The sequence below is a fragment of the Scaptodrosophila lebanonensis genome, unplaced genomic scaffold (assembly GCF_003285725.1).
Source record: "Scaptodrosophila lebanonensis strain 11010-0011.00,11010-0021.00 unplaced genomic scaffold, SlebRS2 tig00000001-arrow-pilon, whole genome shotgun sequence".
In the NCBI taxonomy this organism is placed as follows: domain Eukaryota; kingdom Metazoa; phylum Arthropoda; class Insecta; order Diptera; family Drosophilidae; genus Scaptodrosophila; species Scaptodrosophila lebanonensis.
Genome location: NW_022060529.1, coordinates 866,472 through 883,554, shown reverse-complemented (window position 1 = coordinate 883,554; position 17,083 = coordinate 866,472). Strand labels below are relative to the sequence as shown.

Genomic DNA, 17,083 nt, shown 5'->3' with positions numbered 1-17,083 from the left:
TGGGTCTGCCACCTGTCTGCCATTTTTACAAAATACTCGCAGTATTTGTGTGTATGTACTTATATGTGCTTAAGTACTATATAATAGTCATATCAATGAAAATCAGGACGCATAAATTTTAATTGTTGCGGCAATGCTGCTATACAACTTTTTGCATAATCTCCAACAAGGTTTTTTTAATTTTTTTATCACAACTGATTTATTGCAAATTCTATAAAAACTTCTTAGCTGTGTTTTGTATAAATTTTGTTTTATTTAAGCCGCATGACAAGATTAAACAAAAATAACTGGAAATTGCCTTCAGGATGTTTGCCTATATGTGTGTGTTAAACAACAAATGACTCGATTTTCGTGTGGAAACTCTGACAGCTGCATGAAACGCTTCGGGGGGTAGAGACCTGACAATAGCTAAAAAAAAGAACGTAGCACAAAACAAAATGAAGTGTCATACGAAATGATGAAAACGACAATGCTGACCTTTTCGGCCTTTCTTTTTTTCGGTTGGGCCAACTTTGGAAAGTTTTGATTGAGGGTTGGAATGCACCCCCTCCATTATGTACCCTTTTAGTCACAGACCATTGGTATTTATAAATAACTACAGCTAGCTTCATTATTATATTGACCGGATATTACCCACATTGTTCGACCACATTTTTTCATCGACTATCACGTGTTTAATGCCGAGACACTGATTGATATAAATGCTCTTTAGCTACAGTCACAACTTCTGAACATTGAATATAGCATGTTGTAGGTAAGGCTTTTATTTTTATCGAGCGTTTGTTCTCTTCAAAAAAGCTTAACTTTTTTTTTAAAAATATCATTCGTAGTGGGAACTTACCCGCAAATATATACTTGTATTACAAAAAAATATTACATTTCAAGCTTGGCCTCAAATATAAGAAACAGTGATAATATTTTATATTTTCAATATGTGAAGTACCCAACGAGAACAAGTGTTATTAGTTAAGCTCGAACCTATGTTACACTCAGAAAAAGATATGGCAAACAGCAAAAAGCAGTTACATTCTCGATTGGTATTACGAAATGGGTGCATTTGTCCGTACTCTAGCATTACATTTATTCAGAATTTTTATTCAGAATTTGGGAAATATGGCATCACAGAATATACTTTAAAAGATGTGCAATAATTTCTCACATCTTAAAACAAACTATATTTTAAGAGTCGATTGGTCGCTTCTGCAAGAAATATCAGGTGTCTAGCAAGATATGTGATTTAACGGGCTAACAGCTGAACCAAAGATTTGGTTTTTAAGGAGAAAAAATACTTTGGATTAAAATTAAGCATTTAAACATGTATAGCATATTCGTTACTTAGTCAAAACCACGACTAACAAAATTGTATTATTTATAAGCTTCACGTTGACAAGTTTCTTAGTCTGGTCCAATCCTTTGATGCCACTCTCTAGAGTCCTCAACTAAGCTTAATAACCTTGGACAGTTGCCTTTTTTTAGCTATTGTTTACCTTTGGGCACCCATTGCATTGGGATTTAAGCGCCCTTTGCACACACGGAACCCAAGTCGAAGCGCTTACCCTTTTGTCTACTCGACAGACAACGCCTTTACAAAATGGCGCTTAATTTTTCATGTTGATTATATTTTTGCCCTCTTTTGTTGTTTTATGAAGTCTCTAAGTGTTATGAATTATATTAATAGTATGCTGTTGAGCTGCGCTTGTCCTGCCTTTGAGGTGCTCATTTTGCCATTGTTCCTGTATGTTAACAAAAAAATTAGTTGCCATTAAGATTCTAAATAGTCGCATTTACCCTTTATAATTATATATGCGATTTTAAATAAAGTTTAATTGCATTCTCATGTGGCATTATGAGCCAAAGAAAAATTTAACACACTTTTTTGCCAAATTATTCCATTCATGGTTCAAGGGACATTTTTGTTTGAGTCCCCCAAATAAACAAATTAAAATGAAGACGAATATAAGTTGTCGGCTTAACTTTATTAACTTTGTAGCAGTCATTTTAATATTTCAACTGAATGTGCATCTTTTTCAAATAACTAAACTTTTAAATGCTGATTAGCTGTAATAATGCAGCATGACATACAGAATGCGAAATTTTCTACAGAAAACATTTGCATAATTGTGTCTACAGTTGAATATCAAATTTGTATTCGGCAAGTATATGTACAAGTTATAAAATTGAATAGAGCTTGAACTCAACCCGAAACCACACACAGAACGGGAAATAATAATCCCAGCCAGACAGCCATTGTTGCAGAATAACTTATATCAGAATTACGACAATCTTCAAAAACGATGCAGAAATGGGGTGAGTGACTAAGAAACTAAGGAGTTAAGAATTTAAGAAGCGAATGTTAATAAGTACTACTTGCATTTTAAAGAATACATTTTTTGATTTCTCCTAATAAAGTGACGATTTATTTTTGGATTTTCCTTCAATTTTAATTGCAATTTTTATTTACTTTATTGGTCTTATGGATCGTATGGATAAATCAGATATGTATATCATTCTATGCATACAAAACATCAAAGGAGCCTTCTCAAAACAAATCACAATCTTCTATTGCTGGACTAGTTAGTTAGTTATTTTGCCATCTGTCTTACAAGTTGTAAAGCAAACGAAAATTATTTAAAAATTTTAGCTTCATAATCGCTATTTTTATTGTTTCTAGTATATTCCGTTGAAGATGCCTTTTAAATATCAGAACTACAAGTACACTTGTTTGGTGATGATGCTCCTGAGAATCCTATGGTCGGCATCCTATCTCTGGGTAATGGTTCACGGGGCCATGATGGTGCCTGTGCTGCGAGAGAGTTGGCAGAATCGGTTCTGGACCAGTCGCATGAAGTATTTGCTGGCGTACACCACGATGCTGCCTTTTAGCAACACGACAGAGTTCAGTATCTTTATACTTATCTTTTTGGTGCTGTTCTCGATTTTTCGGTTTTCGCGCTGCCGGTTCAGCGGCTCAAAGGATTCCCAGCTTGGCGAAAAAATTCCACTAGATTTCCGAATCTGGTCGGGCTTGATACCATATCTGATTGTATTTCTATTCTGCTGGGCACTCACGACCCTCTTTATTGTACTGAAGATCTTCGGCGTTGGCAGACGCGCTAAGGACAAGCACTTGCTCAACATCTATTGCCAGTTGGGCATGGCCTTGCTTTTCAAGCTGTTGCTGCTGTCCAACATGACCGTGGTTTGCTGCCGCTCCTGGGGTCTGTTAATGCTGATTAAAAGGGAGCCGGATCAGCCGCTGTACAATTTCAATAATTTCGGTGATCATTTGAATGCATTCTTTCGCATTTGAGGGACGTTTCAAGTGTGAGATACTTTTACTACAATTGTACCAGATTTCGACATTTAATGTATGCAAATTTAATTCAAATTAAAATATAAATTTGGGGCCACAGTTGAAAGTTTTGCAAAAAGTTGTGCATGCGTCACGCATACGCCCCGTTGACACGGCCACAGCTTTGTTTGCACTTTAAAGTGTGTCAGCATGGCACAGTTTATTTAGCATATATATGTAGTGTTTATGTATGCTGATGTGCATATAAAAAGTACGCAAACGTATGTATGTATGCCTGCATGTATGCTTATAAATGTACATTTGACATTCTATGTGCGCTAAACCAACTTTCGCTTAATATGCGACAGTTAGCAACTTTATTTCCAATGCCACACTTTCAGTTATAAATTCCACAAATTATTAAGCTACACACTCGCTTTGAGTTCATTTATGAAGCACACGTACGTGAGGAAACCTTCGGCTGGACAAAGAGCGCAGCTTTATGGTCTTATGGCAATCATCATTGTGATAAACAGTATCATTTTCTTTTTTAATCAACGAAACACAGACTCCCTTCGACTGCGATCGCCCATCCTGTGTCATTAACGGCGGAATTATGCAAATTAAATCGACTCTGCCTTAACACATCTCCATTCTGTGGCATTAAGGTTGATTAAAAGTAACGAGTTGCTCTTATAGGTGGCTAAAAGACAAAAGCTGTCGATAAGGGTCCAATGGAACGAGCAACTGTTTTAAATACTAAGTTGATATGCTTGTAATTTCGAAAATAACATTATTTGAAACAGGTCTAAGCTAAGAAATTCATATTTAATGAATACAGGGTAGTTCACTGTCGGACTTAGTGGACTCTGTCTCATTTGCTATGTAATGCGAGTATATATTGTAAGAATATGTTATCAAATGTGTTCGGTGTCCTAATGTAAAATACATCAATACTGATTGAGTCGATCCAGAAACAGCTTCTTCTTAAACATAGAACTTCTGCCGAACAGATGATTGTGTGATTTGTAAACTTTTGGAATTATGCCTTTTCTCGCGAAAAACATCACTTATCACCACATCTTTGAGCCGGGCCATAGCCTGTCTTCATTTTAAATTATTACATAATCAGATCACATTAAAATACAAGTAGAGAAGCTAAAATCGGGTGTCCCGACTTTGAAATACTCTGTACATATGTACATATGTGTAGAATAATTATGCGTGTATGTGCATGTTTGTGTGTGTCTCGTGTGCCTGTGCAAAGCAGTAACAACGTATATACATGCATATATCTTCCAGTTAAATCGGCCTGTCATTATAAAACTTGGCAGACTTGGACTCATAATCACTAACTGGAGGTATTTTTCGAAAAATTTCAAGAAATACGGGAGCTATGGAAAATCAGTGATTGCGTTGGAGAGGGGGGAAGGAGGGAAAATTCGAAATACACATTTTCTGCGTATTCACATAAGGCATCCTGGACTAAGATTTTGTGTCCCAAGCTTTTGTAATCTCTGAGATATAGGCGATTATCGGGTAATCCTCCATAGGGGAGAAGTGGGTGAAAATCAAAGACATAGAACAAACTTGCACATAGATGCTTTGTTCTGCAAAATTTTGTGTCACTAGCCAAGGGCGTAGGCAGCTTTTACCAAAGAGGGGAGCCAAAAAATTAAACTTTTGATTAAATAATGCACGATGTATTACAAAAATAACTGATGCATATGATCAATGAAAAAACTTCAACAAATCGAACTCAGATCCATTTTAAGGCGAAACAGTGCGCCATAATAATGAACGTGTGATCGACTTTATATGGCATACAATTTTCTAGGGGGGGCAACGGCTCTTATAGTCTCCGAGATCATGATTTCATGTACAGAGAATAAAAAGAAGAATGTCTTAAAAAATAGTCAGACACGACATAAACACACACTCGAACAAGTTGAAGATTTCAAAGAAGGTGATTCCGCAACTTCCGATTGGCTGCTAATTTGACTAAGTCGGAAACGAGTTTTTTTCTAATGATAATGCTTAGCCTAGGTGTGGGCGTGTGCCTTTTATCGATACAACTCCAATACATCGATATCTGTTACATTTCAATTACATTCATGGGTTATCAGTCAGCTATTTACATAAACAATGAAATATCGGTTAAGTAATTCAAATCTGTTTACAATACCACTAATAATTATAGCAAGGCATCTTCTTTACCTAAAAATTTTCTCCCGGCCATGAGGAATTAATGTGAATTTAAATTATATCAGCTTTTGGCGTCAACAGAAGGATTTATGTATTTACAACACGTTGAGAAATGATTGTCTTATATGTATACATATGTATAGGAAAAACAGATCCTGACATCCCCCCGATACTTTGTGTTTATGGTGTTTTATTCTTCTGTTATTTGCAGCTTCCCGACCAGCTTTTTTATCCATTAAAACAGCATTACCCTACCAAATACAACTTTTTAAATTTCCACCTAAAAGTAAAATATGTGCTGCATTGATTCTTGCTGTCGGCCAATAGCGCAACTTTTGAACTTTTTCCAACACATAATTCAAAAAATTGAAAAGTTGTTCCAAAACTTATTGGCCGTAATTTGTCCAAAAAGATTTGGTCGTTTCGTCTTGTTGGATTTCATTTGGATAGAGAAGCATTCAAAACCTGAAGCTACAAATTGTAATGCAAATCATAATCGTTTGCAATTTTTCACAGAGCAGATATATTTATGTGGCAACAGCTGTGTGTGTGTATGTCTGAGTGTGTGTTAGCATTTACGGTAATAAAACAATCTGATGAAAATCATGCAATGCATTTATCAAGGCAAACAAGTTGGCAAAACGCCTTCGACCCAATCCCAGCCTTAGCTTCAATACTTTCAACAATCAGCGGGTCCAGGTGTGCGGCGGACGGAAGTGTAGGGGGGTGAACGGAGAAAAAGGGGTGGCAGAGCCTGACAAACATGCCTTATCAACATTTATGACACTTTTATGAGACACCCACTAACACATGCACAGCCACATCCACACACATACGTATTAAACTTTGGCAAGCGCTTGTACTTGGGGGCAGGATGCCGTTGCAAGAATTATTGAAGCGCAAAATAGAGCAATAATCTTGGCACAAAGCGGAAGAATGAGAGCAGGAAAAAGTGAATGAAAGAGACATGGCGACATGCATAATAAACAAGTGCAATTGCCCCTCATACATATGTATGTATCTATGTACTAACATATGTGCGTGTATATTTGGAAGGTGGGCCATCTTTCCATCGATAAATAGATTTTATAGGACAGCAACGCCTAGCGCCATTTCCCAAATCCCTTTCTGCCCGCACTCTGCGAGTGGGTGCATGCTGGCCAGAATATCCTTCAGAGCCAAACAGCATATGTACGTAACAAAATGATGGCTGCCCTTTACATACATTAATAGAATTAGGGCTGCGAGCATGACGTCACGCTCACGAACACTCACGAAGCAATTGTTTGTTAATTTTCAATAAAATTTCTATTAAAATTATTTATGATACTTCTTCATTCGGAACATTGAAAACATTTTTCCTGTTTTTTTTTTTTAAATACAGAAACCGATTTCTTAACAATTCATCTACAATACGAGAATATAATTGCCTTCATTGTACACAAGAAATATTACAAATAAATAATTATTATAAAAAGAACAATGCTCTACCATAATTTAGGTATTTATCATTATTGAATGTGCACATATAATACGTTTTTATTTATATACCTTTGTTATTCAAACGATTGTGTTATTTATATCTATAACTGAATTATTTACCTAAATCCTTCTACACATTTCGGCTCCATATCGTGCCTCTATGAGGCGACAAACAGGAGACAAATATTAGAAAAAAACAATATATATTGTATTCATAAATAAATTTAAGGTTTATCCTAAAGTGTGGTCAAGAGTGCTAAAACGCTATTGTCCTTCTAGTACTTCTATAGTTTGCTTTTATTTAAATAAGTTCGTCCGCTCTACTTATTGTCTGTGGTTCACTGTGTTTTTTAACTACTGTTGTAAACAAATTCACAGCTAAATCTTTAGGATGATTTGAACAATTTTGGAAAGCCTTAATTACGATGTTCCCTTTTTAAATACTTTTAGACTTTATTATATTTTGCATTTTGGGCAACCCAATTCTCATTTCAATAACATCGATATTCGTGGTATTAAAAAAAAAGTTATATATAAGCAACATTTTCCTAAGAATCAGTCGTGAATCGTTTACAGGTCTGGAGTTTCACGGTTATTTTAGTGTTTTACGATCACGCACATTCTTGCATGCAATCAAAATATACATGATATGTATGCATAAATGTATTTACACAGTTGTTCCAGTTGTTAAAGCCCTCTTATATAATATTGCAATATTTCTTGTTGTCCTCTATAGCTAGTACACATATAGTATATGTTTTTACATGTATATACAGATGTATTGAATTTTCATCAATGGCTTTTCCTGATCTCTGCCTATGCTGCTGCCTCTTCCACACCGCCATCATCAACATTATTAACAACATGATTGTGCACAGCTGGTTCCATTGGGAGTGCCCCATACATATGCAGGCTAACAAGTACATGGCCTGTCATATATCAAAGCGAACAGGCGCCAACGGTAAAATTACTATGCAGCAGTCGAAAAACAGGGTGCTGCGAATTGGGAAAACTAGGAATGTTCCTTAGCGCAGCAATGCGAAGCATCGCATTTCAACGATGTTATATGAAGGCGATGGTTTCGATTGGTATTTTCAAAAACTCGTAAAATGTTAACAATTGAAAGAATGGTTGTAAAATGCATTTCCTCATTCTTTGACTTTTATTCCCAGTATAATTAAAAAATTCAAATGAAATTGCATTTCTTTAAGACTTAAGTTATAGGTAATTAATATATTGTAGATATATGAAGTATATACAAAAAAAAACAAAAATCAAAATCAATCAAATTCGAACCTTAGATTCACCCTGTTTGACCAATTTAAGTCGCGCTTTCACTGCAGTGCACTTAATTTTTTATATGGCAAATAATTTGATTGGAAGGATTCAAAATGTCCTACCTTCGTTTTATGGCAATGCGAAATTTGACCGTCAATCAAAGGTCATGCGCACTTTAAGGCATTCATCAGCACTGACAGGGGGCACTATAAGATTAATAGTTCCAATATCAGCTACCTACCTCATTTGAGTCAGCTACTGCAAAAGCACACAAATGAAAAACACTGGTAGTTTCGACTTGCTCCTACTGTTTCTTCCATGCTCTTTACCTTCCTCTTAATGAAGAGTACCTCTACACACTATTGATTTTCACTGTGCATTGACCATTAAGCATTAATAGCTTTGATTTCGTAATGAATGTTATAATTATAAATGCTTTTATTGCCCCGATAGCTCTCTGCAGTTCTCTAGCGCTTTAATTGTGTGTTGCCTGCTAATGAGAGCTGGGCACATGGCTCTGCACCTGAAGAAGTCAAAAGTATGTATACCACTAATTAGTCTACTGACTGTATTTGGGAGTAGGGCTAAATTGATTTTAATGGGACTTGTATCCTAAAAGTTAATGAATGAATAGCAAGTGGTGATTCGTCAAATCGCTGTAAATAAGTATCTGATATAACTTATAAATAATATTACAAGTTATTATAGGTTTTATAAAGAAAAAATTAAGATTAACATTTTTAATTAAATTACTTATTCGGAATACATTTTATCATATTAAGAGATTAACAAAAAAGATATCAGCGTAGACTCAATCAATTATAGTTTCTTGCTTCAATTAATTATTGAGGTATCCGGCAATAGCTCATAACTTAAACCCTGTTTACCTAAAGCTACCATTTACTGCTGTTTGGCTTCCTACTTTCACTTCAGAGCTGCGCTATTATCTTAAATCCCTAACGCTATTGCATAATTTGCACATCCTTCCTGAGACGACTTTGTCAGAAAATCTATGCAAATCTCGCCTTACCCTGAGGACAGACACAAAAGAAACGTGAGCTATCGCACCTTCCAACCAAGGTCAACAGTCAAACGCAAAATATGCTAAATATATATTTGGGTGGATGTCTTCCTGCTTCTTAAGAATTGGCACAAAGCATCCTTTAAGTCAACTTGTTGTCAATCCGGCAAAAAAGAACACCCCACAATATGAAGAAGTAAACATGAAAATTAATTAAATTGTTAGCAAGAGAGGGGCTGCCATATTTCGAGGTGGTTGCCTCTGCCGGCTGTGTCATAATCTGTCAGAAGCATGGTTAATTATTTCACAGTCGGGGCGTATACGCAATGTAAAGCAAATGCTAATCAAGTGCTTGGCAAATTTGCATAATGGCAATCAAGCCAGCTCTGAGCTATGGGAATAAAGCCAATATCAATCACTAATCAATTAAATCAATAAGGTAAACACCAGATGTGTGTCTCTCTACATTTGGGCAAAGAAAGGCTCGCATTTGTGTGGCAACCTGATCTCGTAGCCTCGTTACAAAGTTCTAATTAATTTGCCGTTTACAAAATGTAGAGCTGATTAGCTTGATGTGCTCACATGTTCCGCCATTTATGTCATACACACACACACACACATGCATGCATTTGGACCATTGCATTGGTTGCCACCCAATTGAAATACCGATGCGTGGTCGCTGCTGTGCCCTTCAATCATTTTTGTATCATGATTTATTCATCTAGACACTCAAATGCTTTTCGCAAAGTTTTATCTGCCGCAATGTTTTAATGGTGTTTTTCACAACAAATGTGCGCGCATGAAGCATGCCATTAAGTTGTTGCCAATTCTCGCGGCCGCGCTGCCCATCCTGGCTGGGTTGCTGCTCGTGTTGCCGAAGGTTTACATATACATACATATGCTAGGGCGTAGGCAGGGGGAGGGGGGTTGGGGGCGTTGGCCCCTACAAAAAATGTTGCCATATAAAGTCGACCACACGTTCATTATGACGCACTATTTCGTCTTAAAACGGATCTGAGTTGGATTTGTTGAATTTTTTTCATTGATCATATGCATAAGTTATTTGTTAAATGCATCGTCCATTATTTAATCAAAATTTTAATTTTTTGGGGCCCCCCCTTCCTACGCCCTTGTACATATGTATGTATGTTATGTGTAGGCACCCCCCTGATCCTACAGGCGAGTAGTACATTTCGTATGATGTTTGAATTCGCATCTTTTTTAAGCTCAGGCACTTGTGCATTTTAAAAAACATTTGCTGCTTTAATTCAAATTGCATTTTTATGCGCGCTCGCTTTTTTAGGTTTCCCAAATGTAGGACACTTGTAGTCGGTCGCGCCGAATTTTAAATAGCAGCATTTAATATGAATGGCAAACATTAAAGCATGTCACGAATTCGAGAAATAAAGTCAAGAATATAATACTAGACTACCGAATACGTTCCTAGTATGGAACTATATTTTCGTTCGTCCCGAAGAAATCAACCCGTACTTGACCTTTCAAGTTACCTAAAGTAAATGGACTATTGTTTCAAGAATTACTTTAAAATGTCTACCTTTGTGAACAGTTCATGTAGCATGCTTTTAAGATGTATATATGATTGTCCAAGCGTGCCACCACTCATGTAACTATGATGCCTGGCTCATTTTAAAGAATTTTCTTAACCCACCAAAGACCCGAACTTCTTTCCTTGCCTTTCCTCACATGAATGCAATATCTAACATTCTATCCAAAACATTGCCATAGAAACACAGCAGCAAATACTAAAATACTGTTAATCAGCCCCGCAAAGTCACTCAGTTTCATTCCAGTTATTCAAACGAATGACTCAGTAATGAGCCGGGCCTACCAAAATGACTCTTGAACTCAGTAACCTAAAATCCTAAAAACTTGCACAAAAAGCTTTCCAATTATTTCATTGCTAAAGCATTTGGAAGCTTTTTAACGGTTTTTAAAACAAAGTTCAAACAAAATACTGGGTATATTTTCACCACCTAAGCCCATCCTTTAACGACGCGCCGTGCTATTAGTTTTGTGTAAACATGTTTAAAATGAATCCTGTGGCGTGTATTTGCCCAAAATGGCAGCAACTGCCATTAACATCAACCGGACCTGTTTGTTTACACAACCTTCGCCGCACCGAGGAGACCGCCAATAAAAAATTTTAGTTCTCCAAAATTGTGTACACAATTTTAATAATTTGCATAGGCTTAAAACCACAGGCACCCACAGGAGGCCTTATGGATGGCTAAAACAGTCCGTTGCTTTAATTTACTTAAATTGATAAACTTTGATTTTGTGCGTATAAATAAATGTACATGGATTCATACTTAGACAAAATATACATATACACACTGGCATAGGTGTAAGAAATTAACATACATATGTATGATTTTATAACTTAACGCTTGCATCTGTGGCGATAAATATTCAACTGATTTGGCTTTAACAAATAAATCAATTGTGCCTTAAAATGTACTCACGGATGTTATCCATTCAATTCATTGTAAGTCGGACTCATCGACGCGTACTGGCTTCCGAGACAAATACAAAACAATGATTGTGGACAGTGCACTGACCAGGAATATAACATCGAACCATCGATGGTAGAAATTAAAGTGCAAATTTCCCAGCACTTCGGTAATGATAACCCGATATTCGGCTGGCATATTCATACGCATTAACAGTACTGAAGAACAGAAGTACATTCCCATAATTTGTGCCAGAATTAACACAATTATATTGGACGATTTACTGGATGAAATGCGATAAAAGAACTGAAAAACAATTAAATAATATATAGGTGCAAATGGGAGTACAAGTTTCCAAACCTTTGTAAGAGTGAGCAGCAACCCGCGTATGGAAGTGACAACAATACAGCCTACAAGCAAAAAGGAAACGTGCTGATTCCAAAAAGCCAAGTCTATGTCAAAGCCACACCAATGCACGGCTATCTCCAGACCGCGAGTAACAGGATCTTTGCGACCCACGCGATCAAAAATAATATTGATGCAGCACTGAAAATATGTCCATGTGATTATGGCATTATAACAAAACTCTAATTTACGCACCATAAAAATCTTATATACACAGTAGACACTAAAGAAGTGACCAATTACATTAAAATATTTTCCCTGCAGCGTTTGAGACCAACGCTGTCGCTCCTCCATGTTCTTAAGAGAGCTGAGTTCGAGAAATACCGAACGCAACAGCTCCTCGAGGCCATAGACCTCTTGCTTAAGCTGTGTTATGTCTGCAGAGAGTAAAATAAGGAGTACATACAAGTACAACTGATCGACTCAACATCAACTCACCTTCCCCATTCGTGTGACCCCGCTGCACAGCAGAAGTCAGCATTTCCCATATTCTTGGCTTTGTGGGATGCTGCTTATTGTGATTATATGTAGCCATGGCTATGCGTCGTTTTTTAGCCGTCAGCATGTCCACAGTTAAGGCGAGGCGCCGTTCGAAGCATATGATGTCATTCCGAAAAACGGGCCTGCGTTAATGGCACACAAATACACGTTCATAAAAATATGTTGAAGAGATAATATGGACTTACTTTATGAAATATGTCATACTAGTGTACGGATAGTTAACTGCACCAAATCCGGAGAGTATCGCCATGGCGGTAACGCCAATCACACTAATACGAGACACACCCTGTTCTATGGTGAAAATGCCATGGGAGGCGCTGAGCAGCGGAAATGGTTCGCCGATGCGCCAGAGGCCATAGAGGAACACAAACCAACAGAGTGTAGTTAATATGCGCACCCACCGGTCGGAAACTGTACCGAAAAAAACAATCTATATTAAATCTTTGTGAATTGATAATGACTTCCTCTTACAAAATGAAATGCTGTGTATCACAGAGTAGCAAATATAAATCGGTATCACAGCCGTGACCATGAACAGCAACAGAGTCAGACCCAGACGCCAATGAAAGTAGCGTGAACTAGACTCCAACACGCCTATTATTTCGAATATAATCAACTCAAACATGGTCACGGAAAGCGCAAAAGTGGACGAGAAAATGAGCTGCACGGATATGTGGCGTATTTCATAGTGCTTAAACAGTTGTTTATTGAAAAACAGCCAGCCTCCAGCAAAAAAGAACATCTGGGTGAGAAAAATATATGTACATATTAGCATAAATTTGAAGCCCAATATGAGAGCGAGAACACTTGCCTGCGAAACAAAAACAATCACACAGTCACCAATAAATGCCATATTAGGCACGATTTGTGTGTACGTCGCTTCCAGATGATTATGCGATATTCGATAGTTTAGCCAGGACCAAGCACATGTCAAGCTTGGCTATATATTTTTATTCAGCCCTTCAAAATGTTAGAATAAACGGCTTGATTTTCGCCGAAAATGCCAACAAGTACGATTGTAAACAAATGCCGATAAAGCGTTGCCATACTTTCTGCAGCTGGTGAATAGATTAGTACGATGATTGTTGGTCACACTAAAAGCCGCACAAGCAGCTGATGCTGGCTCAACTAAACGAATTAACAAATTAGCATAAGGTGTTTATACGTGTGAATTTGCAAGAAATATTGCGTCAAATGAAATAAAAAAGCTTAACTCTCTCAAAAACCGCCAGCAAAATGGCTTGCTTTTACCGCCAGCATGACGATACCGAAGTTACAATTCCAAGATATATAGAATCCTCTACGGGTATAACATACTATGACATAAAGGTGCGGGTAGCCCAGGTCGAGTGGCTGGTGGAGCGTCGCTATAAGGATTTTGCCCAGCTAAACGAAAAACTAGAAGAACCTTCAAGCAGAAAGTTGTTACCACCCAAGAAGGTAATGCAGGGAACGCCCACTTTCTACACACACTATTAATCTTCACTTTTTCTGATTTGCTTAGCTGGTTGGGAATAAGCAGCCTGCATTTCTGGAAACCCGCCGCGAACAACTAGAGAAATACTTGAAGGAATTACTCATCCACTTCCGCACCCAACTGCCGCAGGTGCTGGCTGAGTTTTTGGAGTTTAATAAATACGACATAATTTATTTGCTACAAGACCTTGCAAAGCTGTTTAACGAATGCGGGGATGCTTTATTGAGTGCCAGAAAGGAGTATAATTTCTCAGCGCTGGAGGTATGTTTATTATGTTGATTTACCTTGTGAGCCTAGCTCATTATGTCAGTATTTTGTTATATTTTAATGTAGTACTTTTACACAGGTTTTTATATTTTATGATTTTAACTTTTAAATTTTAATATTTTTTAACCATGGCCAAATTAGCAGTTTTTGTATTATTTAAGAACGTCATTCATTTTGGCGACAGACCTTTTCTTTCTCCTAAACTAGTACGCGATCAATGCAAGAATTTTATTCGCAGCTTTCAGTATGTTTTGGGCGTTGTACATCCACATCGCAGTAACTTTTCCGTGGAATTAAATCGTACACTTATATCGGACCGACACTTTAATGATATCAAAAATTTAGAAAAATATGCCACAAAGCACATTAATTGGTACAGCCGAGGGCAAAAGGATCAAGTTCATCCATATTTTAATTATTTACTCCTGGATCCTCGCATCACTAATGAATTAAGACAGCGCTGTGTTCGTATGCATATGCTCGATGTATGGTATACGTTCTTGCGAGCCATATTCTATATCGGGAAAGGTAAGGCAGCGCGACCATATGTCCACCTGAGGCAGGCCTTACAACTATTCCAGAAAGAGCGACCAAATCTAACGCTTGATTATGCCGGGCGAGTGAGATTGGCCAGGGATCCCAAGCTTGCTCTCATCCTAGATATTTGGCGGCAACAAAGAGGCGTATTATTACTCCGGGGGTTTCGTAACATTGGCTCCGACGATGCGCACACACGGGAGGCAGCAATGATCGATGCACTGGGCATGAATCATTTAACTAATCGTCGGCAGGGCGCTTACTTTGGTGTTGTGCGGCGCGAATTCACCATTGTGCAGCGGAAGCTGCTTGGCATAATTTTGCTATATAAACTATTTAAATTGTTTATGAACAAGAAACGCGAGCGGGAGTTGCATCCCGAGCATTTTATTAAGTCGCGTTCAAAGTACCAACATGCACATATGTAATAAGACATATTTTGAACATTTACAAAAATAAAACCAAGTTTTTTCATTCTTTATGTTTTCTTTTGCAGGTCTTTGCCATTAGCGAACGCCTGAGCTTGCCCTGCCCGCCACAGAGCTGCAACATTGAAGAACGAGGCAAATTTGATTTCTCCCATGTACTCGATTTTTGCTCGCAACTAGCGGTGCTTGTAGTTACTCCCAGCAAGGAGAACGCCAGTTTTGGGGACTACAATGCTGTCGATGTTCCTATTGGACGAAGTAACATAATACCCAATCGGTTAAGCTTCAATTTGAATGCATTTCGTCAGCTAAAGACCTTGAAATTTTCGGCACTCAGCACAGAGAACATTGTAGACATTGAGCAGCTAAAGCCAAGTCTGGAACAAATCCGGGTCCACAACACAACAATAACTCACATCAATCAGGTATTGCTCTGTGATAATTTGCATAAGGCCTGCGATGTGCCCAGTGTCCTGCCCCCTGGGATTGTGTCCGAAGTGGCCGCAACGAGCAAGGCCGCCCTTCTAAGCACCGACTCATGGAGTAATCTAGCCGAACTCGATCTGACTGGAAATCTACTGACCCAAATTGATGGTAGTGTGCGCACGGCGCCAAAACTCCGATGTCTGCTGCTCGAACAAAATCGTATACGCACCATTCAAAACCTCTCCGAGCTTCCTCATTTGCAAGTGTTGTCCTTGTCCGTAAATTTAATAGGCGAATGTGTGGATTGGCATCTGGAATTGGGCAATCTGGTAACGCTTAATTTGGCCCAAAACAAGCTGAAGGAACTTAGTGGGTTGCGTAAACTGCTCTCATTAGTAAACTTGGATTTGAGCTGCAACCTGATTGAGCTGCTCGATGAAGTGGATCACTTGGCTGGGCTGCCGCTCCTAGAAACTTTGCGATTAACCGGAAATCCTCTGGCAGGCAGTGTAGGTAAGTAATGGCTCATTTGAAGTTCTCTTTATGCGAAGCTTGTGTTAAAAAATTTTAATTAAAAGGTTAACTAACTAACTTTAGGGATTGCAAATAATGATTATTATTTTTTTTTTCATAGACAAAACTTTAACTAATAGTAACTTTTAGAGAGTAAGAAATTAAATTAATATTCTTCTTCAATGATAACCTTTGCTTTATATTTATATTTTCTATTGATTCTCTCACAATTTCATTATTTTATGAGTTATATTTAATTAAAATATTAGAACCAAATGCTTCATAAAAAGCGAATTTTATACCCATTTTTTTTTTTATAGATTATCGTCCACGGGTGCTGGCAAGGTTTCACGAGCGCGCCAATGAAATCTCGCTAGATAATGAGCCCGGAACAGCCGTAGAGCTTGACACAGCTCTAGTGCTATCCGCACTGTTGAAGTCCAAGCAGCGCCAACAACAACAGCAAAAATGACACTCTAATTCAAATGCAATCTCTCCCGTCGCAAACAAAGTATTCCATAAAAGGAGACAATATTCCACGGCAAACTCACAGTGTACATTGATATTGAAGTTTAATATTTTTTGTTTTTTATAGTTTTACTCTCTGTCCTATTTTCTCGTGTTTTACATGTACAATATTTTGTGCAATATTCATATTTACGATACAGATGTCTCCTTTAAAATTGTAATGTAATTTAAAATATACAACTGTCATTTGTATAATATTTAAGTCGATATAGAACACAAGCATTCTTGGTTAATAGAATGTTTACATATGCG

At 37.6% G+C, this 17,083-nt stretch overlaps 5 protein-coding genes across 5 annotated transcripts; 3 read left to right on the top strand and 2 right to left on the bottom strand.

Annotated features, from left to right (window-relative positions):
* Window positions 1-1,666: 1,666 nt before the first annotated feature.
* On the bottom strand, window positions 1,667-1,997 carry LOC115634496. Its single transcript, XM_030532255.1, is given in 2 exon segments — window positions 1,667-1,733; window positions 1,789-1,997. Coding segments are annotated over 2 exon segments (276 nt in total).
* Window positions 1,998-2,233: 236 nt separating this feature from the next.
* On the top strand, window positions 2,234-3,412 carry LOC115622561. Its single transcript, XM_030516575.1, has 2 exons — window positions 2,234-2,307; window positions 2,672-3,412. The coding sequence occupies exon 2, from the start codon at window positions 2,687-2,689 to the stop codon at window positions 3,308-3,310; it is 624 nt and encodes a 207-aa protein (XP_030372435.1). The 5' UTR covers window positions 2,234-2,307; window positions 2,672-2,686; the 3' UTR covers window positions 3,311-3,412.
* Window positions 3,413-11,456: 8,044 nt separating this feature from the next.
* Window positions 11,457-13,601, bottom strand: LOC115622472 (Golgi pH regulator). Its single transcript, XM_030516449.1, has 7 exons — window positions 13,467-13,601; window positions 13,127-13,397; window positions 12,841-13,066; window positions 12,593-12,777; window positions 12,350-12,531; window positions 12,110-12,295; window positions 11,457-12,055 (listed from the first exon to the last, which is right to left on the bottom strand). The coding sequence occupies exons 1-7, from the start codon at window positions 13,506-13,508 to the stop codon at window positions 11,780-11,782; spliced, it is 1,368 nt and encodes a 455-aa protein (XP_030372309.1). The 5' UTR covers window positions 13,509-13,601; the 3' UTR covers window positions 11,457-11,779.
* A 217-nt stretch (window positions 13,602-13,818) lies between these two features.
* LOC115623135 (nischarin) lies at window positions 13,819-17,038 on the top strand. Its single transcript, XM_030517348.1, has 4 exons — window positions 13,819-14,095; window positions 14,160-14,393; window positions 15,433-16,303; window positions 16,624-17,038. Exons 1-4 carry the CDS (start codon window positions 13,892-13,894, stop codon window positions 16,773-16,775), a joined length of 1,461 nt encoding a protein of 486 aa, XP_030373208.1. The 5' UTR covers window positions 13,819-13,891; the 3' UTR covers window positions 16,776-17,038.
* On the top strand, window positions 14,480-15,517 carry LOC115623147 (ankyrin repeat and LEM domain-containing protein 1). The gene is made up of 2 exons (XM_030517359.1): window positions 14,480-15,360; window positions 15,433-15,517. The coding sequence occupies exons 1-2, from the start codon at window positions 14,528-14,530 to the stop codon at window positions 15,455-15,457; spliced, it is 858 nt and encodes a 285-aa protein (XP_030373219.1). The 5' UTR covers window positions 14,480-14,527; the 3' UTR covers window positions 15,458-15,517.
* Window positions 17,039-17,083: the final 45 nt, after the last annotated feature.